At 36.0% G+C, this 18,601-nt stretch overlaps 1 protein-coding gene across 1 annotated transcript in view; it reads right to left on the reverse strand.

Moving 5' to 3' along the window:
• UNC13C (unc-13 homolog C) overlaps positions 1-18,601 on the reverse strand; it is a 657,134-nt gene that overhangs the window by 201,932 nt on the left and 436,601 nt on the right. The window contains exon 18 of the mRNA XM_061431239.1: positions 2,911-2,996. Coding sequence (XP_061287223.1) covers positions 2,911-2,996 — 86 coding nt within the window. The remainder of the gene's footprint in view (positions 1-2,910; positions 2,997-18,601) is intronic.

An 18,601-nucleotide genomic window follows, 5' to 3' on the forward strand; every position in this document is an offset into this window, starting at 1 on the left:
ACACTACTTACTTTTTTAAAGCAAAGGTAACATAAAATAAAATATCCAATAGTTGCACTAATGTTGTTATGTAAGCAAAGATAGAGGTCCTGCCCAAACAAAACATGCCCTGGTGGCAGAGCCACTGTGGAACAGTTCCAAAGAGTCAAGTTCCTGTGAAGTGTGGGCAGGATCCCCCCTGCCCACTGCCCAGCCTCTGATTCAGTGTGAACTTTTCATTTTGTAGGTGAGGACAATGAAACACAAAGGTGTTGCCATCTCAGAACATACCCAACATCACACAGAAAACGATCACAAATGGAAGTTTCCCCTACCCACTACTCCACTGAGCTGGCATTACCTGATAAAGTCTTCATTGCCTCAACACATAGAGATTAAGTAGGTTCTATGTACTAGATATCATTCTAGGCAATACAGATATGTTGATAAAAATCACAGACAAAAAAATATACATGGTGGTACAGAAGACAGATAAAAAGTAAGCCTAAGTAACTAAATAAATAGGATAGTAATTAGTTACTAGGCAGAGGGTTAAAATAAGGCTATTCATGGAGGTGACTTTAGATTCTGAGCAAGTGACATTAAATTGAGCCCCACGGGGCTGCTGGAGAAGAGTGGTGGGAAGAGAAATTCAGGCATTAGACCAGCTGGCAAAAAAAGCCTGAAGGCAGGAATGAGCTTTAAGTGTGTGAGGAAAGTAAAGGAATCCATGATAATTCTTTGCGTTTGATTTAAGTAACTGGATGAATGGTGGTGCCAGTAGTTTTAATCATGAGGCAAGGGAAAGAAGCAGGGTTTGACAGGGGAGATTAAGAATTCTACATTGAAGTGCTGCAGTCCATGGGGTCGCAGAGTCCAGCACGACTGAGCGACTGGACTGAACTGAATAGGCAATCAGGAGGGTGGTGATGTGTCAGGGATAGGACTAGGGGAGTAAATACTATCTGAAGAAACTTACTGGTCTAGTGGACTGGTGGCTACTGTCTGATTTAAGATGCTTAAGATGCCTTTTGGGTCCCAAAGAGACAACCAAAACAGAGTGGTATAAAAGGATGTGTTTGAGAGGAGGCAGAGGAAGAGAAAACAGGATTGATTAATACAATAGAGAAGGAATGCTTCACTGCAGAAAAAGGAGTTTGCATCTCTGAGCAAGTTGTGGTATAAGTTTAAGGATAAACCCTAATTTATTTAATTAGATTTTACCAGAAAACCAGGTATTAAAATCTATTGTGTACCTTCTTTTTTGAATAAGGAAAAGTATAGTATGTTTCCTCTGTGTGGCCTAGTAGCAAGCTTACATTTTAGTAATACTAAAACAACAACAACAACAACAACAACAAAACAATGGCACAGTGAGCACCCACTCTACCAATCCATCTGCCATGCTGATGTCTGTTCTTAGTTCCTGTGTGAACAGGACACGTCCCTCCTGAAGTTCTCTATGGGCTCTTATTTCTGTTAGCAGAGAGTTAAACTCCTCACTGTGGCCCAAAAGGCACTGCATGCTGGTCCCTGCCAATTCCTCCAGCCTCATTTCTTGCTACTTCTTGCTCACAGAATCAGCTAAATTCTCTTCTCAAATACACCTTGTGCTCACTCTACTTGCTAATGCACTGTCCTCGACCAGAAAGAGACAGAGATGCTTCCTGTTCATCTGTTCCCAAAGTGAACTCCTACATATACCTTCAGTTCTTTGTCAAGATAACACTTCCTCAGAGGAGGTTCCTCTAGAAAACCTGCCTTACCCCTTGTCCCAAGTCTGACTTCAGAGTTTCACCTCTAGATAGCCCATCATCTTTCAGTTCAGTTTCTCAGTCATGTCCAATTCTTTGCAACCCAATGGACTCCAGCACACCAGGCTTCCCTGTTCATCACAAACTCCCAGAGTTCACTCAAACTCATGTCCATGGAGTTGGTGATGCTATCCAGCCATCTCATCCTCTGTTGTCTCCTTCTCCTCCTGCCTTCAGTCCTTCCCAGCATCAGGGTCTTTTCAAATGAGTTGGTTCTTCACATCAGGTAGCCAAAGTACAGGAGTTCCAGCTTCAGCATCAGTCCAATTTTCCAAAGAATATTCAGGACAGATTTCCTTTAGGATGGACTGGTTGGATCTCCTTGCAGTCCAAGGGACTCTCAAGAGTCTTCTCCAACACCTGATTATCCCACATGGTGACCGTTTGCATATTTGCAGCTGTCCTCCAACATATTGTCGAGGGCAGGGACCATGGCCAGCCTGTTCACTGTTGTATCTTCCATACTGAGTGTAGTCTGGGTATTTAGCATCTAGGGCCTTAATATACATTGAATAAGTGCAAAGAAAACTTTCTACAAGATTTTAAGTTCCTAGAGAGCAGGAACCCCAGGCTGGTTAAACATTCTATCTTAACCTCTAAACACAATGTTGGGTACTCAAAGAAACTTACAGTTTTTCGGCTGAGAGCTGTATCTTCCTCGCTTTACATCTGTGATTTGTGTATATTGAAAGTGGAATTTCTGGTGAAGCGTCCTGCCATTGTCCTTGTACCAGCTTTGGCCAGATTTTAACCTGCCCATTCTAAGACACCATTTCTAAGTCTATGAAGACAAATATCTGAACAAATATCACTCATCCATCCTCTTGACGTGATCTGATTTATGCCATAAAATATTCCAGCATCTAAACCTTATTCTACAAATTACTCACTATTATTCTGCAACTGAAACCATTTGATTAAAAATATATGTATCTCTTCAGTAGTTTTAAATACTTTGTGATCATTATCTTTCTACAATGCGGAAATAAGTTTTAGAACTAAACTGATCACAACAATCAATGTTTTGATGCATCAATTCTTCACATTTAAACCAAGAACACAAAATCAGAATTTAACTAAAACGCATATTCTAATAAGTTTAAATATTTGTAATTACCTTCTAGTGCATATTTCATATCCTGAGCAAAAAGGGTCCACATAATTTCAGCACTTATTTTTCCCATGTTCAGCTCTTGAGGAAACCTAAAACCAAACACATACATTAGTAGATCAAAAAGAAAAAACATGTGACTGAGAAAAGAATACACTTTATATTACATATATATCACAATCATTATTATATAGTATAAATATTTTTACTTATGAGATTTCTCAATTTCAACGGTATGGAAAAAAGTTACACATGAGTGTAGTCTTTATCACAACAGCCATTTTTCTTGAAGCAAACTTGAATGCTTCCATTCTGTGCTATGCTTAGTCATTCAGTTGTGTCCAAATGTTTGTGACCACATGGACTGTAGCTTCCATTCTATATTTGCTTAAAGTAAATTATTTCATCAAGATTCCTTACTTCTCTGGTGAAATGGTCCATGGTAGACCTCATTAGTCAGGATTTCAGAATTACCAGGCAGGCTGTGTTTTTTAGATCAAACAAGCTTAAGCCAAAGACAATGTTCCTACTGCTGCTGAATATGAATTTTGTTTGTATGTATTTTCAATCTCATGATAAGGCTCAAAGTAATGTAAGCCCAGTGAAAATAATTTCATTCATTATAAACACTCGGCCCTTGCTAGTACATACAAAAGTATGTACTGTTCTGACAAATACATATATATTAAATTTTATGCATATTATTTTAAAATACATACACATATATCTGTATACATATAAACAAACTATAATACATATATATTACATATACACTCATATATAATAAATATATACATACACATACATAATAAATATATAATATTAATATCTAATGTATAATACATATATAATGCATAATAATGTATGTGTATATATATATAAGGATGTGTGTGTATACACACACACACATACACACACATACATATATATGTAAAGTAACAAAAGCAGATCTCACATTCATTTATATCTTTGAGTTTAAATCAAAAAAAGAAAAAAATAAATAAATATGATCCTGAATGGGATATAAAGAGTTACTGAAATAAATATGACCTCAGGATAACCTCAACAAAGAAAATACCATGGTTCCTACACACTACTTCACCAAAGGAAAGTATGTTTTATCAAATGTTCTTTCCAACTTCCATCTATCAATTTATCTAATAATTTCAACTGATACTTTAAAACTTAAATGTAGATGCGTATTTATTAAGTACTTAAACTCAGAACACTTCCTATGATCAAAAAATTAATATAACCTACATATACACAAAATTAGTTTTCAACAATAAATTTTACTCTATTAATATAAAAATAACCTTAAACAAGTAATTTATTTCAAAAGGTTTCATTTGTGGATAGCTATAGACATCCCACAATCTGTAGTATGTTAATTTTTATGTAATATATACACAGCAACAAAACTATAAATGTATAATTAGAGTGATTAAGCTCATAAAATGAGAAAATTTATTACATTAATTTTTTTGAATCCAGAAAAAAGAATGTATTAATTAAGTGTATGGTGGTCTGATGCAAAAAACAAAGACGCTGTACAAAAAAGTAAACTAAACCACATTCTCTCTCATAAAATTGATGTGCAAATCCTCAAAAACAAGTGACAAATTCAATCTTGCAATATATACATGGATAATACATCATGACCAAGAAACTTATCCCAGAAGTGCAGCATGGGTTCAACACTGAAAAATGAATCAATGTAATGTATCCTATTAACAGACTAAAGAGAAAAGGTTTATCATCTCAATAGATGAGTAAAACATATTTGGCAAACTTCAACATTTGTTCATGCTTAAAAACAAAACAAAAAACAAAAACTATGAAAACTCGGAATTAAAGGAAATTTCCTTAACCTTATAAAAAGAATCTACAAAAAACCTACAGCTAACATCACAATAATAAAAGGATCAAGGCAATGGTTTTTACTCTCTCTTCCTACTGAACATTGTACTGGAGCTCCTATGGATTGCACACAGTCAAGAAAAAGAACAATAAAAGAGGTTATATAGATAGCAAAGGAAGAAACACTCTATTTGGAGGAAAACAATCTAAATCCTCAAAATACTACAAACAGTTACTAAATAAGTTCAGCAAGGTTACAGAATGCAAAGTCAGATACAAAAATCACTGTATTTCTATATTCTAGCAATGAACTATTGAAAATTGAAATGAAAATAAGAGTATCATTTACAATAGCTGCTGCTGCTGCTGCTAAGTCGCTTCAGTCGTGTCCGACTCTGTGCGACCCCATAGACGGCAGCCCACCAGGCTCCCCCGTCCCTGGGATTCTCCAGGCAAGAACACCGGAGCGGGTTGCCATTTCCTTCTCCAATGCATGAAAGTAAAAAGTGAAAGTAAAGTTGCTCAGTCGTGTCCGACTCTTAGCGACCCCATGGACCGCAGCCTACCAGGCTCCTCCATCCATGGGATTTTCCAGGCAAGAGTACTGGAGTGGGGTGCCATTGCCTTCTCCTTACAATAGCACCAAAATATATTAAATACTTAGGTATAAATCTAACAATATATATGTACAAGATTTATATAAAGAAAACTGCAAAGTACTGAGGAGAAATATCAAATAAGACCTAAATAAATGGAGAAATACATTGTATTCATGAATTGATATACTTAATGTCAGAATATTAATTCTCCCAAGCTGATTTACATATTCAATGCAGTCTCACACAGAATTCTAGCACATTTTTTCCTGTGGAAATTGACAAGTTCATTCTAAAATTTACATGGTAAAGCAAAAGAAATAGAAGAGCAAAAATGGTGTTTATTAAAATAGCTGAAGGTTTTACATCACCTATCTTCATAGCTTACAATGAAACTATAGTAATTAAGATACTATATCTTCAAGGTCAATTAATTTTCAATAAAATGCTATATTAATTCAATGGAGAAAAGGTAGTCTTTGCAATATGTCTGCTAGAGTAGTTAAATATCCCTATGCAAAAAAAAAGTAAACCTTGACCCAAACTTCACAACATACAAGAAAAAAAAAAAAGACTCAAAATGAATCAGAGAACTAAATATAAAACCTGAAGATTTTCTAAAAGAAAACACAGAAAATTTTATGATCTAGGATCAGGCAATGGTTACTAAGATCTGGCACAAAAAGTGCAAACCATAAAATACTGATATATTGGACTTTATGAAAATTAAAACCTGCTTTTCTAAAGATACTGTTGACAAAATGAAAAGAAAGGTAACTGACCTGCAGAACACATATCTGATAAAGGACATATCTGGAATATACAAAGTACTTTCAAATCCCAATAATAAGAAAAAAAAATACCCAACAAAAAATGGGCACGTGATCTGAATGATGATTCAGCAAAGAACATAATTAGATGGAAAAATAAGCACATGAAAATATGCTCAACATAATTAGTCACTGTGCTGTTGCTGCTGCTAAGTCGCTTCAGTCGTGTCCGACTCTGTGCGACCCCATAGACGACAGCCCACCAAGCTCCCCCGTCCCTGGGATTCTCCAGGCAAGAACACTGGAGTGGGTTGCCATTGCCTTCTCCAATTAGTCACTAGGTACTTTCAAATTAAAATTATAATATGATATCACTACATGTCTACTAAAACAGTTCAAAATAAAACGAAACAAAACAACACCTGACAATATCAAGGGCTGGTGAAAGTGTACAGACGCAGAGAAGTTTGAATTCTGATATAATGCTGCTAAGAATGCAAAATATGACAGTCCCTTTGGAAAGCAGTTTGCCAATCAAGTTAAATATACACTTATCAACAGTCCAACTCCAGGCATTTATCCAAGAGAAATGAAACGTATTTTTACAAAAACTATATATGTTGAAAGTCATTATTTCAGTCAGTGAATGGATAAATAAACTGAGCTAAATTCATAAAATTGAATCCACTAAGCAATAAAGAAGAATAAAAAACTGATACATGTAACAATGTGCATGAATCTATCATAAAGATACAAAGAAATTCATGCGGATAAAACATTCTAATAGTTAGGTTTGGGCAAGTAGAGAAGGGAATTGAATTCAAGGAGGCATATGTACAAATAAACCTTCAATCAAGTTTGTAATATCTTATTTTAGAAAAAAATATAAAAATTTTATACCAGTAAAATAAGAGGTAATGTAATAAAAATGAATGTTAACATGTTTAGCATTTAATAAGTAACATTAGTTAATAAGTCACTATTAATTGAAGGCTAAGTACTAAATAAAACACACAATCCTTGCCCCTCAGAATTTTACAACGTAGTGTAGAGATGGCAGTAAAAACAAATACACACACACACACATGCATTTGATAAGTCCCGCAAAGAAGCTAAAGCCTGAGAAGGTTGAGCTGGTTGTGGAAAAAAGTAGTTCTGGAAAACCAAGAGTTTAGAGAAAACTCCTCCTCCTTACTGGTGCTTAGGGGCTGTGAGAGCAGCTTATTTTCAATGGAAGGTCACTCTGCAGCCTGTATAGAGATGGGAAGCAGCAGTTTGAACCAGTTTGGCAAGAGAGGATTCAGAACTTCTGTTATCAAGCAGCAATAGTGACAGGAAACTTGATGTATGCTGTGAGTGATGGTGACTGCCATGATATCAAAGAAGAGCAACATGAGGAATAGGAAGATGGATCGTAAACAGAAAAGGAGAATGCGGATCAGCAACTGTAGCTGAAAGGAGGCAGAGGAGCTAGACCAGTGAGCCAGGGCAAGAAGAGCCAAAGATATCCTGAGTGACTGGTTTTTATATTCTGCTGTCGACACTTGGGTTGATGTGATCTTAAGAAACAAGGGTCACTACTATGCATAAAATAAACATCAAGGACTACTACCATATCCCACAGGGAACTATATTCAATAAAGGAAAAGAATCTGAAAATTTTATATATTTCTAAAAAAAAATATATATATATATAACAAGCATTCTGCTGTACACCAGAAAGCAACACTATATTGTAAATTAACTGTATTTTGGTTAAAGAAAGAAAACATGGATCACAATGGAAAGGCACATAGTACAGCACTAAGTAGAAATTACTCAACACAATAAAGCTAAGAGTATATGATGCAGAAGAATATCTGGTGCAATCATTCACAGAGGTTACTTGAAAGTAAGATTTGTATGTACTTTTCAAGGAGGATAAAGATTAATTGGTGGAAGAGATAAGCTATGCAACCCCAGTTAATGGTTGTAATTACCATAAGAAAAGATTCTTGAGAATCTTTTAAAATATTTTCCTTTAATCTAGACTTTTTAATCAGATAACTTCCAAAACAGAGAATCTAAAAATAAGCTATTTGTGTCAGGATTTTCTCAGTTGCATAAGCAATGTCAAATTTGATTTTCATTCTTGTGAAACTAAGGTTTAAGGGTTCTTATTATTACTGTTGAGGATTTAACAAAAACCTAAACCAAAACCAAACTACCATTTAAAATAAAAACAACATACTAGAAAAATATACACTCGATATATAAAAGGCAAAGGGATAATACTACTAATATAAGAATTGTTATAAATCTGAGGAAAAAGAGAAATATTAGAAAAATGGCTGTGATTAACGGACAATCTAAAAAGGAAAAAAAAACCCCACAAAAACCTAGCAAACATAGATAAGAGAGTCTTACCACTCTAATATTCAAAGAAATTTCAATTAAAATAATAGTAAAATTTTTTTTACTAAGTACATTGCAGGCTAGAAAACAAGCAAAAAACAAAAAAAAAAAAAACAAAAACAAAATCCAGGACCTGTCTGCATCTGATTTCCAAAAGCCTGACTCTCTACAAGTTTTCAGTTTTTATGCTATTCCAATACTTGAGTTATTTACACTCCCTTCTCTCCTGTGGCTCAGAATTTCCCCTCCATGGATGCATCATCATGGTGTTATATGAAACTACAGAACAATATGGAACTATTAAACAAAACAAGATAGGTCTGCCTGTACTGACGTGAAAAGATAAATGTCAGGCAGTTTTAAGCAAACAAGGCAAATTACAGATTAGTATACATATTATGAGCCTGTATTTTGTAAAAAAAAAAAAAAAAAAAAATAAAAATAAATACTATTAAATGAATTTCTATGCTTATATGTACATAAAATAGTTGGAAAAAATACACCCAACTACAAAAAATTTGTAAGGCATGGGTTAAATGAGTGAGTGAAGTTGCTCAGTTATGTCTGACTCTTTGCCACCCCGTGGACTGTAGCCCCCCAGGCTCCTCCATCCATGGGATTCTCCAGGCAAGAATACTGGAGTGGGTTGCCATTTCCTTCTCCAGGGGATCTTCCCAACCCAGGGATTGAACCCAGGTCTCCCGCATTGCAGGCAGACGCTTTACCGTCTGAACTGAAGGGTTTAGAGGCCGTCAAATGGACATGACCTATAAAGGCAATTTTGATGGTTTTGCATAGAAATGACCTCTAATGGAAGAGAACACAATTGGGAACTATTTGAGATACATTTCTATGCAAAATGTAGTTTGCACATAATTCAGCATTTTAAATGAGCACTCTGCAACCGAGACCAAATATCAATCATCTCTTGAGGTTTTCTACTATGTACCAACATCAAATCTACATAGGAACAAATGTTACTCCTGCTTTTCTCTTCTATATCAAATGTCCTGAAGCCTTTGTGAGGCCGAGTTTCTGAAGGCACATTCCAGTATAAATATCATCGATGGGGTAGAGAAGGACCCGGTCAGTCACACTGTACAGTCTCAGGGCCAGGTGGCTGGAGTAGAGGAATCCTCCTCCTCGTAAAGGGAGTCTTATTTTGGTTTTATTTTTTTCTTTTCTTCACAAGAAATGATACATAAGCATTAGAACTTTCATTTTCTACTTCAAATAGGCGATGTTGAATATGATTATTTTAAAAAATATGAACATTTACATGCATCCTGAAATAAAATCAAATGGAATTTTGCTAAATACTATGTGATTATTTTAAAAAGCTAAATAACATTCATCTATTGCTCACAAAATTCATTTTGGTTGTTGTTATTCTCATTTAACAAATGAAGAGCTGGTAGTCAGAATTAGAGCCTTGAGCTGATTTTCCAAAGCTCATGAGCTCTCCAATAAACAAGCAGCAAATATTCATTTTTTTTTTCATACTTAGAAGAGAGACAAACATAACTTTGACTACATTCATTTTACACTTAGGGATATTAGGTATCAAGAAACATGTTCTAAAACATGAAATAAATCAATGACAGAATCAGATATAGAGCTTATGCTTCTTGACCATATTTTTTCATTCTTTTTCTTATGACAATAATAGAAATTCCCAAACATTTATGATGTCCTTACAGCTAGCTCTTTTGTTTTGTTTAAACGTATTGATTTTGCTTTAAAATATTTACAGTTCAAATGATTAACTTTATATTTTCTGCAACAGTCCAAATTTAAATCTCAAGATTTACTTGCCAAGTTCTGCTTCCATACAGAAGATAATCTTTGGGGTTTGAGATATCATTAGAAGTTTTGTTTATTGTATATAATGACAGGGCAGCTTCAAACTTGGTTTTCTTACTATTAACGATGGAAATAATAATATATCCTTGTGCTAAAAAAAATTACTCAAAGATCCTTTATTTACTTAAATAATTACACAGGTTCTTTCAAAGTCTATATTTTTATTTTACTTTACTACCCGTCTACAGTATTTTTGGTGTATTTGGAAACACTTCTCTGGCTCTGTCTCACAGAAATCCTAGTTAAATAAAATACTTCATGAGTCAACCCTGCCTGAATCCAGATGGCAAACTTGGTCATCAACCTCTGCCACAACCCACAGCATCTTCTTTCTACTCTCCTGTGGATTCTTCCTTTGATGTAGCTGTAGAATTTATCCTTGCCCTGCTCCTACCATCTCATCCCCAATTCAAGTCACACTTGACTCAAAAGCTGAAGCAATCTGTTAGTATATGTTATGTACCTTCATTTCTTATTCTTCAAATTCATACTGTATACTACCACCTAATTTACCTTTGATGAACATAGGCTGTAATATTTCAAATCACTACTTTAAAACCATCAATTGCTTGTCACACATTCAGTAGCATAGAGAAATTTAAGCCATGGCAACCTGACCCCCACTATAACTTCTGTCTCTACTCTCCAACACCTTCCATGCTCTTGCCACTGAGACTACTTATAATTTCTAAACATATCTAATGTCCCATGTCTTCTGATCATTTTCTCCTATCTGTACTCTCTTCCTCAATTTCCATCTGATCATAAATACTCTCTGTTCTTTGAAGGCACAGTTCAGTATCTCTTCCATCTACAGTCTTTTGTTGTATTTGTTGTTTTGTCACTAAAACATGACCGACTCCTTGGCAACCCCATGGACTGTAGCCCACCAGGCTCTTTCTGTACATGGGATTCTCCAGGCAAGAATACTGAAGTGGATTGCCATTTCCTTCTCCAGGGGTTCTTCCAGACCCAGGGATTGAACCCAGGTCTCCTGAATTGGCAGGCAGATTCTTGGGTTCTTTACCACTGAGTCACCAGGGAAGCCCCAAGGCAGAATTAGCAATGATTAATTACGTGTGAAGGATAAGGGCAAAGACAAGTTTACAGTGACTATAAACTGAATTATAGCTCACAATATTAAGAGTTAGTGTAGTGTTGGTGCCTTTGTACTGTGTAAAACTGTAAATTCTATCATTTTACTGTTGCCACAAGATTTAACTTATCTAATTTTATTGACATTTGCTTTATAGTTCAGTACTGATGAAAATAACATGATTTTTTTTTCTCCTTAAGCAGTTTTGGCTGGCATTAGAAAACAATTCTCCATCTAGCATCTCTTCACTAACAAATAATATTAACTGTGCTTATACAGTCTTCTTACTGTATTTGTACATTTATATACACACACACTTTTATATATTTATTTATAAGTATGTACATTTCCTCTCCAATTTAAACAATTCTACAAGCCAGGATGTACCCTGGTAAGAACATCTGCAAAGCTAATAGTTTCCAAAACAACTTCTTTATTCCTACCTACTCAGTGAAAAAGGGGAGAAAAATTCACAACTATATATAACCAATAAAAGCAGCAAATCAGAACTCAGAGTAAGAGGAGAGACATAGAGTATTTCTTATAAGAGATTTTTATCAATTTCTGAGTAACCATTGGCAAGATTTTATGTTTCTAATTTATAGGGGCCACAAAATAATATTTCCATAACTGTATTTTTGCACTGTGTTCAAATTTCCTTTATAGATATACAAATACACAATCTCACTATGGCATCAAATTGTATATGCTATATCTGTGCTGTCTTCTCTGTATCAAACCAAATGGAAGAGTTGTTTTCTTCCAACACACTCCACAGTTGAAGATTTCTGCCTTTTCTTTGAGCTGGCTAAGAAGTCTATACATTTGCATATTTGTTAGAGGATTATTTTCTGTAATTTAACACAGTACTGGCTATTTCCTGTGCACAATTCAGAGAAGTATAATGTAGTGGTTAAGCCTCAATGCAATTCAAAAGACAGAGGCTTGATTTCTTCTGTTACTTAACTAATTTACCCAGTGGAGCACTGAGTAATCTCTTTAAAACTCAATTTCCTCATCTGTCAAGTGGGGATGATAATAACTGTGCAATTTGGGACTCTAGGGCTGTTATGAGGATTAAATGAAACTTTACATGTAAATACTTTGTACAGCCACTGGCCCACAGTGAGCACTTAATAAATGTTTATTGCGAATTATAATGAAAATTTTACCGCAAATGAGACATGCAAGAAAATATTTAGATTTATTGATTTCTAATGTGAAAAAAATTATCAAATGAATACAAGTTTACATTTGCGTTTGCTAGTTACTAGTTCCAGAAAAAAAAATTGCTAATAAAATTAATAGCAATAAACTTGACTGAAGAGGGAAATTATCTCTTCTTGCTATAGCAAGAAAGCCTTCCTCAGTGGTCAATGCAAAGAATAGAGGAAAACAACAGAATGGGAAAGACTAGAGATCTCTTCAAAAATTAGAGATACCAAGGGAACATTTCATGCAAAGATGGGCTCGATAAAGGACAGAAATGGTATGGACCTAAGAGAAGCAGAAGATATTAAGAAGAGGTGGCAAGAATACACAGAAGAACTGTACAAAAAAGATCTTCACGATCCAGATAATCATGATAGTGTGATCATTCACCTAGAGCCAGACATCCTAGAATATGAAGTCAAGTGGGCCTTGGAAAGCATCACTACGAACAAAGCTAGTGGAGGTGATGGAATTCCAGTTGAGCTATTTCAAATCCTGAAAGATGATGCTGTGAAAGGGCTGCACTCAATATGCCAGCACATTTGGAAAACTGGAAAAGGTCAGTTTTCATTCCAATCCCAAAGAAAGGCAATGCCAAAGAGTGCTCAAACTACCGCACAATTGTACTCATCTCACACACCAGTAAAGTAATGCTCAAAATTGTCCAAGCCAGGCTTCAGCAATATGTGAACCATGAACTTCCTGATGTTCAAGTTGGTTTCAGAAAAGGCAGAGGAACCAGAGATCAAATTGCCAACATCTGCTGGATCAAGGAAAAAGCAAGAGAGTTCCAGAAAAACATCTATTTCTGCTTATTGACTATGCCAAAGCCTTTGACTGTGTGGATCACAATAAACTGTGGAAAATTCTGAAACAGATGGGAATATCAGACCACCTGACCTGCCTCTTGAGAAATCTGTATGCAGGTCAAGAAGCAACAGTCAGAACTGGACATGGAACAACAGACTGGTTCCAAATAGGAAAAGAAGTATGTCAAGGCTGTTTATTGTCACCCTGCTTATTTAACTTCTATGCAGAGTACATCATGAGAAACGCTGGACTAGAAGAAACACAAGCTGGAATCAAGATTGCTGGGAGAAATATCAATAACCTCAGATATGCAGATGACACCACCCTTATGGCAGAAAGTGAAGAGGAACTAAAAAGCCTCTTGATGAAAGTGAAAGTGGAGAGTAAAAAAGTTGGCTTAAAGCTCAACATTCAGAAAACGAAGATCATAGCATCTGGTCCCATCACTTCATGGGGAATAGATGGGGAAACAGTGGAAACAGTATCAGACTTTATTTTTTTGGGCTCCAAAATCACTGCAGATGGTGACTGCAGCCATGAAATTAAAAGACGCTTACTCCTTGGAAGGAAAGTTATGACCAACCTAGATAGCATATTCAAAAGCAGAAACATTACTTTGCCAACAAAGGTCCGGCTAGTCAAGGCTATGGTTTTTCCAGTGGTCATGTATGGATGTGAGAGTTGGACTGTGAAGAAGGCTGAGCGCCAAAGAGTTGATGCTTTTGAACTGTGGTGTTGGAGAAGACTCCTGAGAGTCCCTTGGACTGCAAGGAGATCCAGCCAGTCCATTCTGAAGGAGATCAGCCCTGGGATTTCTTTGGAAGGAATGATGCTAAAGCTGAAACTCTAGTACTTTGGCCACCTCATGCGAAGAGTTGACTCATTGGAAAAGACTCTGATGCTGGGAGGGATTGGGAGCAGAAGGAGAAGGGGACGACAGAGGATGAGATGACTGGATGGCATCACTGACTCGATGGACGTGAGTCTCAGTGAACTCCGGGAGTTGGTGATGGACAGGGAGGCCTGCCGTGCTGTGATTCACGGGGTCGCAAAGAGTCGGACACGACTGAGTGACTGAACTGAACTGAACTGAAGAGGGAAATTATTATATACTCACAGGAGTTAACTGGTTTCCCAAACTTCAGCATTCTCTAGCCATATATTAACAATTTATATGCTAATTATAAATAAATTCCAAACTATGATACAAGCTTGACTGAAAGAGGTTTTAACTTTCCATGACCATTTCAGGGCTTCTCAGGTGGCACTAGTGGTAAGGAACCCACCTCCCAATGCAGGAGACATAAGAGACAGTTCAATCCCTGGGTCAGGAAGATCCCCTCAAGGAGGCCATGGTAACCGACTCCAGTACTCTTGCCTGGAGAATCCCATAGACAGAGGAGACTGACGGTCTCCAGTCCATAAGGTAACAAAGAGTTGGACACAACTAAAGTGACTTAGCATGCATGCATGCCATGACCATTTCCTAACCTCTTAGGAATTATAATATATACTTAAAAGTTAAGTACAGGTATAATATAGTGTATTAAATATTCATATTTCATTATTTATATTTTAAAAGTAAAATTGGTACAAATTGAATTTTAGAAGGTATAGCTCCACCTCTTTGTTTTCCATGCAATCATGACTTCACTTAGTCTATCATTTATAAAAAGAGGTTTAATGAAATAGTTGATCCATTTCAACATTATTTGAATGTCTCCCATTTTTAATTTGCAGCAATTAATGCAAAGCATAAATGTTTTAAACCTTGAATCCTATGAGACACAACAATTTAACAATTCAATTTATTATCTTGCAAATCTCTTAGTGAAATAAGGCAAACAGTCTTCCACTGTCTGATCTGATAATACTGATTCATTAGTCACAGCAGATAAAAATTAGAATTCATTATATGTGAAGTATTATTTTGATATGCAAAGTTTGCCTTTGAAGAAAAATGTATTCTTTGTTTCATGTGAGTAAGCAACGGTTCTGATATCTGTCCTGTCTGCAGCTGAAACTTCACTGTCACAGCCAGAAGTTGAGACACTTAGTTTGCTCTGCTCTTTTAACATTATTATTTTTTAAAATTCAGCTTTTGTTAATACGAAAATTTGACATGCCTTAGTGCAATTATCTGCCGTTACCTTGAAGAGAAAGAACAGCCAAGAAGAATGAACTTTATATAAACAGGACTCTACTAGTAAATTACAAAGTAGCCTTACAGATTAAAGAGCAACTGAAACACATCACACCATTGCAGTTAAAGGTGAAAGTCAGCTTAAGCATTTGCGTTGTGAACTCAACTACTCTTGGACATTTCCTGTGGTGATCATTGTTCCTTTTGTATTTAAGTTCTCTTATAACAACAACAAAAGTGGGTCACTAATGTCATTTAAATACAACTAACGTTTTATCCTTCTCTTTTCTCTTTATATCTACAACCTAAGGCATTATTTTAATGAATTTGGATCTTTAAATACATATTTAATTTAAATATGAAAAATAAAATTTGGGATGCATCTAGCTTAACTGTTAAAATCAGCATTTTGTAAGACAGTGAAGATGTTACCTGGTAGTAGTGAGGCAGGTAGAAATGGCCAGATAAAGCTTTAAAAACATTGGGTAATGTCTTTGGGGCAGGAAATAGCAAATGGAATTTACTGCCTTCAGATCGCTGTTTCTCAAGCTACTTCAGTATGTCCAGATTACAGACTTAGGAAAAGCAAGTTCTGAAATTCATGTCAGGGTCAGGGAGCTTGAGGCAGTGAAGGAGAGGTGGGAATTAACATTTGCCGAGTACCTAAGCAATACCAGGCACTGGGCTAGTGCTCTTAAGCTTCATCTCTTCGAATTCTGATAATGGTCCTATGTCTTCACTTTTACCTCCCAATTTTTCACATGTGGAAAACAGTTTGAAAGATGTTGCAAAACTTTTCTAAGGTCTCAGAGATCAGTCTCTCTCACTCGAAAATGTTAGATCACTAAGCCACTCAAGTCACATTTATCTTTGCGTACTTGAAACATAGTCCTCTTTCTTTATTTTTACTTATTACTGATGTATTCATCGTATTCAAAAATACTAAGATGGCTTACAAAATAACTATAATAAAATGAGATTTGTAGTAAAAGTAAAGACCTTAATGTCCACTGGGTGATCCCCAACAAACATCTTGAGTGCCCAAGCATCAGTGGAGGGAGACTCTTTTGTTAGTTGTTTCCCAAGTATAATGCATATTTATGAACGGATCTCTCATTGTCAAAGAATGAGGCATTGCTACAAAGACTGCTTAGAATTAGTTCCCTTAAATCCTTTCACTATGATTCAGCAGTCATTTTATCTGTCTGTATTCAGTGAAAAAGCACCTATTGTGTATGATCATTCCTATCTGATGCCAATAAAGTTACAACGGCAATTTTCTGCTTTTTCTTACAATAAGCTTTTAGATGGCCTGTTATGGTAAGGAGCTTTTGGATGTTACTTTACTAAACCAAGTAATCATCTATTGTTTTGTTTCAATTGCATGTTAGGATGGGAGAAGGGTATATCACTTATCACTGAGAAAAATCTGAATAAGGCTGAAGACAAAGCAGAAGGACAAGTATGGAATTTTTACTTCCATATTTACTTATGCAAATTTTACTTACTCAGTAAACATGACTCTGGAACTGAGTAGAACCCTGCAGGCACCAACCCCCAACACCAAACCAAACAATTAATGATTAGACAAACAATAGAGAATTATTCTACAGATACTATAATTGCCACCAAAGGAGAAAAAAGCTAACTGCATGATGACCAGACTGTAGCCATAATGTTAGATGCTCCTACTTGAGCAGTACTGAATCTATGGCTAGAACAATTTCAAGAACAGGCCTCAAGAGAATGGGATTAACTTTATTGCTCTTGATAATCTACATCTCTGTAGACATCAAAATAATTGTATGTTTCTCTGCCTATATATTGGAAAAGGAAATGGCAATGCACTCCAGTATTCTTGCCTGGAAAATCCCATGGATGGAGGAGCCTGGTAGGCTACAGCCCACAGGGTAGCAAAGAATCGGACATGACTGAGCAACTTCACTTTCACTTTCAGCCTATATATATAAGCAGACGACTAAAATTGTCAGAAATGCTACAGACTCACAATGACACCTTCCACTCTGAGAATACAGCACCCTATATCACCATGAAGAAATTATAGAAGATAGACCTTTGCCCCTAATGTCAAAGAAACAGAATCATGTTCTGACAAGTGGGGATTTGTGAGCAGCTCTTTACAGGAAACTCCCCTTAGCAGGAAGCCCTTTTTCTTGTCACTTTAACAAAGGTACATTAGAATTAACTTTTAAACCAGGCACCCCAATGCTCTGCTTATCTCTGGCTCAAGCACACCTCTCAAATCTTTTAATCACACAATACCTTGCCTAACTTGTCAGTTCTTTCTGTAGATCAAAGAAAAAGAAATGAAGAATGAATATCAATAAATAACAGAGGACCAGATCTCTTACCTAGCTTCCCGTTCACTTTGGAAGCTTGTAATCTTCTAAATAAACTGTGTGAACAAGATTACAACTAGAGGAAGATTACAAGAAGTCAATGAGTCTGCACACTAGGGGGGTGGGGCGGTGGGCATGGTGACCACTCTGAATCCCTATCTCAGTGATTAACTAAGATTACTTTATTCTTTCTCTTTAAAATGTCATGGCCAAGCAGAATCTTTAGAATTGGTTTTGGGGGGATGTTGAGTCCATCATCTCCCCAGACTATTGGCATTCTCATTAAAGGTGCCTTTCCTTTGCTACCAACGTTTCTGAGTATGTAATTGATTTTGTAAGCAGGATGCAGTGGGACCTCCATTTGTTAACAAGTTGAACATCATCTCTTCATCTCACACTATGCTAAGGTTGTGAAGATAAAAGGATGACAAGAAATGGTCTTTTCCTTCAAAAACATTTTAGAATAGTGGAGAAAACACAGTTATATACATATATTCATAATACCAAGTTATAAATGCAATGACAGAATGCAAACTCATAGAAGAACCATAATGTGGTACTTATCCATCCTGGACGAAATTAGGGAAAACTTG

This window comes from Bos javanicus, chromosome 10 (assembly GCF_032452875.1).
Source record: "Bos javanicus breed banteng chromosome 10, ARS-OSU_banteng_1.0, whole genome shotgun sequence".
In the NCBI taxonomy this organism is placed as follows: Eukaryota; Metazoa; Chordata; class Mammalia; order Artiodactyla; family Bovidae; genus Bos; species Bos javanicus.